Source organism: Lineus longissimus, chromosome 2 (genome assembly GCF_910592395.1).
Source record: "Lineus longissimus chromosome 2, tnLinLong1.2, whole genome shotgun sequence".
Classification (NCBI taxonomy): Eukaryota; Metazoa; Nemertea; class Pilidiophora; order Heteronemertea; family Lineidae; genus Lineus; species Lineus longissimus.
This window is the reverse complement of record NC_088309.1, coordinates 13,444,047-13,457,214: the sequence shown is the minus strand read 5'-3', so window position 1 is coordinate 13,457,214 and position 13,168 is coordinate 13,444,047. Positions and strand designations below refer to the sequence as shown.

Sequence of the window (13,168 nt, the reverse complement as noted above, 5' to 3'; positions counted from 1 at the left end):
CTGAACTTAGGGAAATTGCATGAGGAATAGTTTTATTTCAGATAATCATAAAGCCTTGGGCAAGTGAGTGCCCCGTTTTCTGGGATTGCTTAACTTAAGAGTTGGCCCTAGCCGTCGATTTGCAGCTTGCAAGTCTCGGATGTATATTCATGCGATCACGTGTATGTCATGTGAGGTTCTTCGTCTTGTCGCGGGAATTTTTTCATTCATTCATTCTGACAGTTGTTGACAATATTATCAATGCACCCTGGGTTTGAAGCTTGCCTGTGAACTGGGTGAGGTTGATGTCATTGTCAGTGATGAGATAAAAATTATGATTATGAATTTTTGACAAAAATGTACTTTTTGCTGAATATGTATTGTACATATTCTATGTTGAGTTTTTAAAGGGTTAGGCAGGTTTCATTGGAACCACATGATTGCATCTAAATGTACCATAGGCCTATCATAGATTTTGGACAGCCCAGCGAAGAATTCATATTAGAACCGGTGAACGGATTCTTAATTTCCAGAATTCTGAAGACTGTTAGTTTTACTCAAATGGGTTTGCTTGTGTGAAATTGAATTGGACCGAACATCATTGGATTTTTTACAAAATTCCCATCAATTCATCCTCCATGGGCCATCATAGAATCTATGGTGGGAATCTATTATGATCCATGGGTGGACACTTGCCTATGTATGCCCCTACAGATGCGAAGTAGAACACAGCTATGGCCTGGTTTAACATTTGGCCATCGGTCTCCCTTTAAATTAATTGCTTACTTGTGTGGTGTATAAGTGACAGAAAGGGGTACGCTAAGGAAAGTTCCACTGTACCTTAACAAATCAGTGGAGCTTTTAACACTCCGAAATTGCAGAACTATACAGAATTTTGAAAAAGTTACCCGAATCGTTTATTGGCATGGCAGATAAGGCCATGGTGAAAAAAATAAAAATTCAAAATATTGATCAGAGTTATACTGCGAACATTCAATAAGAACTCAGTGTTGTGCGACTCCCATTAACATTATGATTATGAATATGAGCTGATATTATGAATGCGAGATCATTCATAAAGCACTTTTGTCACTGACATTTTACCGCAAACGGACATTCTTTTGGAATTAGCGGTGGGTAATGCCCATATTCTGTTTAAAATAACTGGCCTAAAAGTTAATGACAGGACAACGACTCAACAAACACTATATTCTCTTCAGCACTGCTGACAATTCACGATTGCGGAGGCAAGCGCTCGGCTTACCATGAAGTTGAAAAGATTATGTTTGTCCACCGGATTTAGCCTTGCTGAGGGATCTGAGGGATTTATAGTCATAGTACAAATATTGTACAAAAATGCCAACCTTTTCTGCCACCCCCTTCCAGCCGTATCCCTCTAAAGTGGGGCTACTAAATGGATGGCATGATAATAAAGCACCCGTCTTATGCTCAAAGAATTTGCACAAATAATTACTGAGTATGAGACTAATTTTCTAAAATCCGAAGTAATAAAGGCTATTCAAATTAGTCTTCTGATTAGTAATTAGCCAGGTCTTTGTAATTTAGCGTGTGCCAAAAATTCTCAGATTGATATAAGCCCAGATATATCATGCTAGTAATCTATAGTAACTCAATGTTCTTGAAACACCCTGTATAATTTCTTATCACCTCCCTCTGAAAGAAAAGCCACGGCATACCCCCACTGATAGATTGAGTCGCTATCAGTTGGCATTTTTTTGGTCGAATCGACGGCTGGGCCAAAACGGCTGAATCGGGGCACTCGCAGCAGTCTTGAAATCATATTTTGCAAGTCGTAGTGTTGGAGTGAAACTATAAAAACATGGGTATTCTTGATAGAATCGCGGAAATAGAGGCAGAGGTAACATTTGGTTCTTATTCAGACTACAGTTTAACGTAATCAGTTCCTGGAAACCATTCCGATGGCCATTCAAGCAAACCCCATTCTCCAAAGCAGCCGATCTATGCCAGGCCTAGAGTATTGACTTCAATTCACTCGGACGATTGCACCACGTGTATTGCATGTATAATGTACACAAATGTACGCCTAAAGAATGCTCGAACAAAATGCTGTAAATGTGGCGATCTACTAAAGATTTTGTCTGCTGTAATACAACCCCTTTTAAAATTACTAAAGTGAATATTCAATTCCCATTTTGAGCTGATGAAAAACTCTTTAAAGGGCCAAAAAATTCACCTCGCTTTAGTCTTAAAACTTAAGACGATAAAAGAAAGGCACTTGATAAAGGTACGGCAGCCGTATTCCAAATTCAATTGGCTAAAGGTACGGCAGCACTCTTGCGCATGCTCACTATTGTTGACTTCCTGCCGTATCTAAAGGCAGTAATTTTATTGATACGGCAGCTGGATTATTAAGTTAGTTAATTGTTTGTTCAGCGAAAAAGACCTATAGGACCCTTATAAATAGCGACTTCGTTGGTTGTTAGTACCCGGCTGGCTATGTCCGTGGTGGCCTCCACAACTCCCTTGTCTACAAGCATTTTTTTAGGGCTGAAAGTCGGTGTTTTTTTTTAAAAAGACAATTAATTCAAAATGATATGACATACATGTAAAGTTGTGGAAAGAATGAAAAGTGAAAAAAAAGCTGGCCGCGAGCGGGATTCGAACACGGGTCGCCGGGGTGTGAGTCCGACGTGTGAACCGTTGGGCCACAAACAACCCTTGACGCTCCGTGATTAATCTTATGAAGTGATCTGAGTTATCGCCCAAAGAATTCAAGTGTTGCCAAACTCTTGTTTCCCAAATATGTTTTCTTAGTTTATGGACGTGAAACGCAGCCGATAACCGACCTTTAGCCAGGATTTTGAACCCCGGAGTGAGAGAAAAGTCGCTATGGGAGTTAGACAGGAAATGAAGATGTATTGCGCATGCTCAAATATACTGCCGTATCTTTAGCGAAAAGTTTTTCGGGTACGGCTGCCGTATCTTTAGTCAGTACGAAAAAGGAACGAGTTTAGAATCCCCGATCACACCCCAAAAAAAGGTCATCGGTTGACTAACCAAGCACCACTGTTCAATGGATTTATTATTTATAGTTCAATGCGATCAAACTACGTCATTTCCGATCGGGGATTCTAAAGTTTAGCCGAAAAAAATACTTCAAAGAAGCTTCTTTTACCGTCTTAAAGCGAACTGGAACCGCTGAGCGATTTATTCAACTTTTCGACTTTCACCGCCCGAGAAAGTCGAGTTCAGATTTGTAGCTCCGCCCCCAGTGCCCAAGCATGCGCAGTTCAATTTGTTATTATTGAGAATCATGTGAGAATCACGTGAGTCATGCGATCTTTCATTCATGAATTTTCGTAGTAAATTCCATAGTAGTGATGTCACTGAATGATTGACAGCTAGGCGCCATGTTTCATTCATGCCTCGCTCTGATCACCCGATACGCGGGGAATGAAAACGAGGTCATACGAACTGGCTTGGCGGTTCCAGTTCGCTTTAACTCTCTCATCAGCGGCCATTAGTCAGAAAAGACGTAGTCGAATCGAGTATGTAATAAACACAGTGCATGCGCTTAAACCATAAAACATGAATTGCTTTTAAATCCCTACCATGTTAACAAGTACCCTTCGCGGTTGATGAAAAACAAATTTTAAAGCCAAATCCATAGACGGAAATTGGTTGAAATCTCAAGTGAATTTGGAGGCTGTTTCGAAACCAACTTGATTTCGAATACGGCTCGTTTCAGACAGGTCTAAAAATAGGTTTAGAGATTACATCTCCTCACGAAAACATGTCAATTGTCATTGCATATGTGTAAACCGCTGACAACAACGGCGCCATTTTGTGCAAAATGGTGCACTTTTTAACATCATCAAAATTGCCGTGACGAAAAAAAGAGCATCAAGATAAATATATTTTTTTATCTTTCTGAAATTACAAAACAATATTATCAAATTCAATCACCAATGTCAATGGAATGACCCTATTGAGAAATTAGATGTAATTTTTGTTTTTATTCAATCGGTATCGGTCACCTCCTCACATATTGCTGCCAGGGGTGAAAGACTTGGGTAATGAACAACTCTCTGGTGTGGAGATTGATTACTGCACAATTACTGTGACAATAATATTGACGGTGGAAGATGCTGGCTTTGCGATTTTCTCGTCAATAATGTCTAAATATGACTTTATTTCTAATCTTAGTTGATTTCGAATTTGGTGCATATGTTCCGCGCATTTTACCGATCTGCGCTATCTTAAGATTGCGCTGCGCATTCTTAGGATCCTATAATTGCGCGGCAATCTCGAGATCGCGCAAGGGAGTTGGGGTCTTGTGTGTCTTGCATGAGCCAATGTGAGATGTTGTCCTGCAAATAATATAACTGAGTTTATGTTCTCTCCGAGAATTTGCAACATCAAACTGCATAAATTATGATGAAATATATGAAATATGGGTAGCCATTCCAACAATAATCTTCTGCACGGATCATGGGCTTGAATTCTGAAAAGTAACATCAACTTCTGCAATGTTTTATTGTATAAGGGACAGAATGAATGAAAATGAGGACGGGAAACTTGGTGTGAAAGAAAATGGTGTCCCCTACGTATTATTGTTCAGGGATTTATTGTTGGATTTGAGATGATGGTCAGTAAAATATTGGTCAAAGTGTCACAGTGAGATCTGTTCACAATATCAAAGGCATGGCCACCTTAATTAGCACTGCTAATTAGGCTTCTGAGATGATGGTCAGTAAATATTGGTCAAAGTGTCATAGTGAGATCTGTTCACAATATCAAAGGTATGGTCGCCTTAATTAGCACTGCTAATTAGGCTCCTGAGATGATGGTCAGTAATATTGGTCAAAGTGTCATAGTGAGATCATGCGAGAGGCCAATATTACGAAACAGAAGATAAAATGCCCTACTATACATCTCCTTTATCTTTGATCCCATTGAGGTATTATTGTGGAGGTGTTCATTTAGCTTGATTCAATTCTTATTCCTGATAATTTCTTTAATCTTAGTTATGTATATCTTTATTCATTAAGTAAATCTGGATGCAAGATTACAACCAAATGTACTTGATCAATCAAAAGCATTGCTATCAGGTTGGATGTCCGTCAGCAAGCTGTGGGGGGATAACCCGGGGATAACCTGAAATATAAAACAGTCGACATTATTATCATTCATAATGAGAAGATAACATAAAACCTTACATGTAGGCCTAGGTGTAAGTGTCTCCCTTCTCAAACGAATTTCTCTTGCATGTCTTTCAAGTACAAGGTGCAGGGCCTGGCACTTCATCACGATACAACTGAGGAACCAAATACCATTAGACAGTCAACGTTGGCCGGTGTAGAAGTTTATAATGTCCTAGGATAAAATGTCCGGGAACAAAGGATTCTATTATGCGCTGAGCTATTGACGGTCATTGCCTCTATAGAACCATATGCCATAATCTGTCAGAATACAAATTTACAATAGGCCCGGACACTTTTTCTAGGGGGGACACTTTTTACTTTTACACCGGGATTGAATTAATTTACTTTCAGCATCCCATAGACAGTCACATGACAGTAATGTGACTGTTGGTGTAGCAAAAACTTAGGTGAAAAATAAAGCTACCAATGCAAAGCCAAACATCATGAACATATAAAAGTATTGTCATCCTTAAAATGCGCAATCGGCAAAAAGCGCACGCTCACCCTTGCGCGATCTCGAGATTGCCGCGCAATTATAGGATCCCAAGAATGCGCAGCGCAATCTTAAGATAGCGCAGATCGGTAAAATGCGCGGAACACACATAAACACTGAACAGCTACATAAAGAATACATTAATTTGGTAGATTCTGTAGATACATTTTCACTTTTTATAAAATTTGCACATAGTCGTAGCGTTTTTCCGGGTATATGCAAATGTACATTTCCACGTGCTTTCGTCTACGCGGTCTTTCTAATATCCTTGCATCGACGTATATATGGCGTAAATCCGATTGTCTCAGCCAATATACGTCTATGGTTCATTCGACTAACCTTGCTTAAAATCATCATCTGCACGCACAAACCTACTTCGTTCCCTAAAGGGACGAAGTCCGAGGTGCCTATACACCCTATGCGTTAATAATTGTAAGCACTCCGACGCCATTTTCTCCCGACCTGGAAGTCAAATGGTGGTGCCCGGCCACGGCAAAATGCATTGGGCCAAATTCATAAAGGGCGTTTAGCTTAAAACAGCGTTTAACTACTGAATAGACTCTGGCCCTTCATGCAAATCTTCACAGAATATGAATTGGCCCTGAAACTGATTAGAGAGAAGTTGTACATGTCTAACCCTTAAACGCCCTTTATGAATTTGGGCCATTGATTTTTTGTCAATAGGCAATTTTAGTGTCTCTTTATTAGTGTGAAGTTCTCCAACCAGTTTATTCTGTTCTCTAATTATCACTGAATACCTGGAACATTCACATATTTTCCAATACCATACATTTGATAAAAACATCGGCATTAAATGAAACTAAACTTTAGCAGACGAAAACAGTTCAGCGCCATCACCAGTCACATGATTGTCTGCATCCGAAATGTTGGTCCTCATGAATTGATAATAGATTGATGCATGTATTGATATGGGCACTGCGAGGATTGGCCTGCAGTGTACACTTGATTGCAAATGGTGATCAGTCTTTGCTCGTCCACTAAAAATATATTTTGCTTATGTATATTTTCTTACAAGGTAAAGATTCGTACACTTTTGAAAGGTTACACGTATATAGTGATGAATATACAACATGATAAGCCGGTGGAAATGCTTATCACTCGCAAGGGAGCGTTAAAAAAGAGGTTTTCTGCAGGCGTATGGACGAAAAATGAAGAGCCGGGCACTTCTGGGTTGGAAGAAAATGGTGTCCTAGTGTTTACAATTATTAACGCATAGGGTCTACTCTATTGCGAAAATGATTGGTTGACGAAACAATGGCCTGATTGGTTGGGCCAGACCTTTTTGGCTCACCGTAGGGGAGTCTATACAATACCGCAATGTCCGTCGTCCGTCATCGTCGTCCGTCGTCCGTCGTCGTCGCCGTATCCTGTTTCAAAAACAGTGGCACGTTTCTCAACCGCTAAGCCTATGAACTTGTAACTTTGTACACAGGACTCCCTTGGTCAGACACTAAATTTCGGTCCGATCTGATTCTTAATTTGGCCACCAGGGGGCCAAATGTAGATATCTAAAAAGTGTTATATCTCGCTTATTAATGACTTGTTTGGAATGAAATTTTTGTGGTAGGTACTCATAGCAAGGATACATCATATATCATACGGGTTTTTAATTTGACCTACTTTTCAAGGTCACAGAGGTCAAATGGCGTAAATTGGCTGTTTCAGTGTAACTATGGCACGTTTCTTAACCACTAAAGCTATGAACTTGAAACTTAGTACATATAACCCCCTATATCACATAGCCTCTGGTGCTGAATTTCAGTGTGATCTGATCCTCGACTTTGCCACCAGGGTGCCAAAAGTGGAAATCTAAAAAGTGTGATATCTCGCTTATAAGTGACTTGTTTTCGATAAAGTTTTTATGGTAGGTACTCTTAGGAAGAATACATCACATGTCTTACGAGTTTTCAATTTGACGTACTTTTCAAGGTCACAGAGGTCAGATGGCGTAAATTGGCCGTTAGAGTGTAAACTATGGCACGTTTCTTAACCACTAAAGCTATGAACTTGAAACTTGGTACATATAACCCCCTATATCACATAGCCTCTGGTGCTGAATTTCAATTTGATCTGATTCTCAACTTTGCCACCAGGGGGCCAAAAGTGGATATCTAAAAAGTGTGATATCTCGCTTATAAGTGACTTGTTTTCGATAAAATCTTTATGGTAGGTACTCTTAGGAAGAATACATCACATGTCTTACGAGTTTTCAATTTGACCTACTTTTCAAGGTCACAGACGTCTGATGGCGTAAATTGGCCGTTAGATACTTATATATACTGCTCTGTCTTATTACTTGACATCAATACACATCTAAAAAAGTCTTCATGCCTGATTGTGTTCACCATATTCACCTCTAAATTAAGCATGATCCTGCCTACTAAAAGATGTATACGGTGAGCACAATGGCCCCTGGCCGTTTCATTTATAGGTTGGTTCACATATTTTTTGCTCATCACCTGAGGAGAGGAGGGCGGAAAAAAAATAAAAATAAAATTTTGTTTTCCAGTTCTCGTAATTGTGTCAGTTAAATTTCACAGATAATTAAAAAAAAAAAAAAAATCATGTTTATAATAATAAGGTCTCGTTAGGGAGTTTTTCCCAAATGTACGCGTTGATGATGTGCCCCATTAACATGACGTAACATCTATTTTAATGCGTTTCCAAATTGAATGCATGAGGACAACCAATTTGTGTCGTATATCACTCACTGGAAACGCCCGATTCCCCTGATTCTGCAGGATGTTAAATCGGGCATTTTATTTCTTTAAATAAATCGCATTTGCTCCTAGCTCTGTTCACCATCCCAAATGGCAATATTGCCAATTGGGCCAGACAATCACAAAAAAAACCCAAATATTATACATTTCTTCTTGAATAATTCTTACAGTGACCATTTTCCCCTGAAAGACAGTTGCTTACGCTACACAAAAATTAAAAAATGTTGAGAGTCAACCATTGAACTTTTGAGATATGTTGAATTTTGCACAAATCAGCGAAAAACACACCAACTGGCACTGGACGGCATTTCAACACGGGGCCGACGCACATCCCAAGTTCAGTGTACACATACGTTGTCAACTACAGTAAATGCGTAGTTTCTTGTTAGCCACCTATTGAGTAGCGCTCTAGGTTTCAGAAACTCAAAAAAAACATGTCTTTGCCAAAACAACTGCTAAATAAACACTGACATACTGTGAGGACCGAGAAATCAATGATTTTAGGAACTACAGTTAGGGGTTGGCGGCGCATGAATACAAAAAAAAGTCCCTAATGAGACCTAATAAACCTTTCATTTTGCCAACCTTTCGTCCCTGGTGGATTTTTGTAAAGCTCAGGGAGCTTAACAGAGGCAAATATACCTCGAATGGGTAGTGCTTCCTATTCAGTGGGAATGTCTAATACTGTCAAGTCACCCACAGTCTCACAATTTGAACTCGAAACTAAGTTTTGGTGATTTTTACCCCTCTAGCCCATTTAGCCCGTGCGCCGTCCGTCCGGGCGGGGGGCATCTGCTACTTGGTTTCCGTCGATTTCTAGGAGAACGGCTTTGATAATCAATTCAATTTTTGGTATGTACATTGGGGGTGACTAGAGGAAGGTTCCTTTCGAAAACGGGCTTGTTCCGATTATCAATATGGCCACCACTCACCAGGGCGGCGTGTTTGAAATTGGTTTCCGTCAATTTCGAGGAAAACCGTTCGTCCGATTAAATTCATTTTTGGTATGTACGTTGAGGGTGACTAAAGGAAGGTTCCTTTCGAAAACCGACTCGTTCCGATTATCAATATGGTCACCAGGGCGGCGTGCTTGAAATTGGTTTCCGTCAATTTTGAGGAGAACCGTTCGTCCGATTAGTTTCATTTTTAGTATGTACATTGGGGGTGACTAGAGGAAGGTTCCTTTCGAAAACTGGCTCGTTCTGATTCTCAATATGGTCACCAGGGCGGCGTGCTTGAAATCGGTTTCCGTCAATTTCGAGGAGAACCGTTCGTCCGATTAAATTCATTTTTGGTATGTACGTTGAGGGTGACTAAAGCGAGGTTCCGGTCGAAAAACGGGCTCGTTCTGATTATCGATATGGCCACTAGGGCGGCGTGCTTGAAATCGGTTTCCGTCAATTTCGAGGAGAACCGTTCGTCCGATTAAAATCATTTTTGGCTCACCGTAGGGGAGTCTATACAATACCGCAGTGTCCGTCGTCCGTCGTCGTCGTCGTCGTCGTCGTCGTCGTCGTCGTCGTCGTCGTCGTCGTCGTCGTCGTCCGTCGTATCCTAGTTCAAAAACAGTGGCACGTTTCTTAACCGCTAGGTCTATGAACTTAAAACTTTGTACACATGACCCCCTAGGTCAGATGACCCGTGACACTAAATTTCTGTCCGATCTGATTCTCTACTTGGCCACCAGGGGGCCAAATGTGGATATCTAAAAAGTGTGATATCTCGCTTATTAGTGACTTGTTTTCGATGAAACTTTTGTTGTAGGTACTCATAGCAAATATACATCTTATATCATACAGGTTTTTAATTTGACCTACTTTTCAAGGTCACAGAGGTCATATGGCGTAAATTGGCCGTTAGAGTGTAAACTATGGCACGTTTCTTAACCACTAAAGCTATGAACTTGAAACTTGGTACATATAACCCCCTATATCACATAGCCTCTGGTGCTGAATTTCAGTTTGATCTGATTCTCAACTTTGCCACCAGGGGGCCAAAAGTGGAAATCTAAAAAGTGTGATATCTCGCTTATAAGTGACTTGTTTTCGATAAAATTTTTATGGTAGGTACCCTTAGGAAGAATACATCACATATCTTACGGGTTTTCAATTTGACCTACTTTTCAAGGTCACAGAGGTCATATGGCGTAAATTGGCCGTTAGAGTGTAAACTATCGCACGTTTCTTAACCACTAAAGCTATGAACTTGAAACTTGGTACATATAACCCCCTATATCACATAGCCTCTGGTGCTGAATTTCAGTTTGATCTGATTCTCAACTTTGCCACCAGGGGGCCAAAAGTGGAAATCTAAAAAGTGTGATATTTCGCTTATAAGTGACTTGTTTTCGATAACATTTTTATGGTAGGTACCCTTAGGAAGAATACATCACATATCTTACGGGTTTTCAGTTTGACGTACTTTTCAAGGTCACAGAGGTCATATGGCGTAAATTGGCCGTTAGAGTGTAAACTATGGCACGTTTCTTAACCAGTAAAGCTATGAACTTGAAACTTGGTGCATATAACCCCCTACATCAGATAACCTCTGATGCCAAATTTTGGCTCGATCTGATTCTTTATTCGGCCACCAGGGGGCCATAATGGAAAAAGTAAGAAGTGCAATATCTTGCTTATTTTTAGTGATTCGTTTTCAATAACATTTTTATGGTAGGTTCTCCTAGCAAGGATACATCACATATCATATGAGTTTTTGATCTGACCTGCTTTTCAAGGTCACAGAGGTCAAATGGCGTAAATTTGTCGTTTGATTGTAACTATGGCACGTTTCTTAACCACTAAAGCTTTGAACTTGAAATTTGATACACATGACTCCCTACGTCATGTAACCTCGGACACCGAATTTCGATCTGATCTGGAACTCAACTCGGCCACCAGGAGGCCAAAACTAAAATAGGTAAAAAGTGCAATATCTCGTTTATTATTGACTTGTTTTTGATGATATTCTGATGGTACTTACTCCAAGCAACAATACATCACATGTCATACCGACTTTGGTTTGACCTATATACTATACATGTACAATGTTTCTTAATCTGGATGAATTACAAAGCACCAAATATCTATACGGTGAGCACAATGGCCCCTGGCCGTTTCATTATGCCTCCGCTTTAGCAAAAGCAAAGGCATTATGTTTTGGGGTTTTCCGTGTCCGTACGTCTGTCCCGACCAAACTTTTGGTGTCCGTTAATTTAACGGAGAACGATTGAGCAGATTGATTACATTTTTGGATGGTACATTTGTACATACTGGGGGAACGTTGCTTTCGAAACTCTGCGTCATCGGATGACCAGTATGGCCGCCATGGCAGCCATCTTGATTTTGGTGTCCGTCAATTAAACGGAGAACGATTGAGCAGATTGATTACATTTTTGGATGGCACATTTGCACATACTGGGGGAACGTTGCTTTCGAAACTCGGCGTCATCAGATGACCAGTATGGCCGCCATGGCAGCCATCTTGATTTTGGTCTCCGACAATTAAACGGAGAACGACTGAGCAGATTGATTACATTTTTGGATGGTACATTTGTACATACTGGGGAAACGTTGCTTTCGAAACTCGGCGTCATCGGATGACCAGTATGGCCGCAATGGTTTTAGTTACATCATAGATAGAACATGTTATCCATTAAAAAACGTGTGTGCTGGCAAAAAGGTTTCATCATGGTCATGGCCTAATTCTTTTGTTAAGCCATTTATCACTTATACGTCTATTCTAACTGCACCCTATAACAATATTACAACAACTGCAGTTGTTTTAATATCGTTCACCATCAGATTCACCATCATGCTTTTATGTCAAGAAGAGTTACATTGCCATACTATTTTCCCACGTTTGATAGACACCATGGCTCAGCTGCAATGTTTAGCGGAGGCATCAACAGTGATTGCGAGCAATCACTAACTCTCTAGTTGGTATGTACGTTGGGGGTGACTAGAGGAAGGTTCCTTGCGAAAACCGGCTCGTTCTGATTCTCAATATGGTCACCAGGGCGGCGTGCTTGAAATCGGTTTTTGTCAATTTTCGAGGAGAACCGTTCGTCCGATCAAATTTCATTTTTGGTATGTACGTTGGGGGCAAGGAGGATACCGCGGTGACGTCAGGGCTTTTCCAAGATGGCGCTGCATATTGTAAACAAACACGATCCACGGCCAAGGGAAAATCAAGTCATCAAAAAAGTTCGATTTTTCGCATCAAATCAGAGTTATTAGTACTTTTCTGCTATGAAATAAGTCTTCAGACAATAAGCTATCATTTGAATAATGAAAAGTGCTGTTTTGATGGGGAAAAATAGGTTTTTTTTAACCAAATAGCCGGGCACCGATCTTCCAAAATTAGCGATGGTTTCAAAACAGTCTCCCAGATATGGGCAATCTCTTCATTATCATAATGGGATTTGGAGGCATGTTTACAGATTTTACAAGTTCGAGACCTGTAGGACCTAAAACTCGCATAGATCCCCATAGATCCCCTCTATTTGTCGAGTTAGCGCCCCTGTAAGATCATGCATTTTCGGACAATAGAACGAAATCTTCCCGCGGATATCGCGGTTTCGGTGATGATTTAAGGAGAAATTGACTGTTCTTAGAGTTGTATGGGACAGAAATTAGTTCATACTTCATGAATACATGAATATATTATGATATGGGCGGGCTTCTAAGTCAAAACAATAACAAACTCAACTGCATCTCTACTGTATATTGCGTAGTGCATTGCCTAGTGTATTTCGTAGTGTATTTTAGCGG

At 40.3% G+C, this 13,168-nt stretch overlaps 1 protein-coding gene across 2 annotated transcripts in view; it reads left to right on the top strand.

Moving 5' to 3' along the window:
* The first annotated feature begins 1,744 nt into the window (after nt 1–1,744).
* The window catches only part of LOC135482655 (developmentally-regulated GTP-binding protein 1), a 520,179-nt gene continuing 508,755 nt past the window's right edge, over nt 1,745–13,168 (top strand). For both annotated transcript variants that reach the window (XR_010446249.1, XM_064762906.1), the window contains exon 1: nt 1,745–1,858. Coding sequence is in view for 1 of the 2 variants with exons in the window: in XM_064762906.1 (XP_064618976.1) it covers nt 1,820–1,858 (39 nt within the window). In the remaining variant the exon portion in view is untranslated. The remainder of the gene's footprint in view (nt 1,859–13,168) is intronic.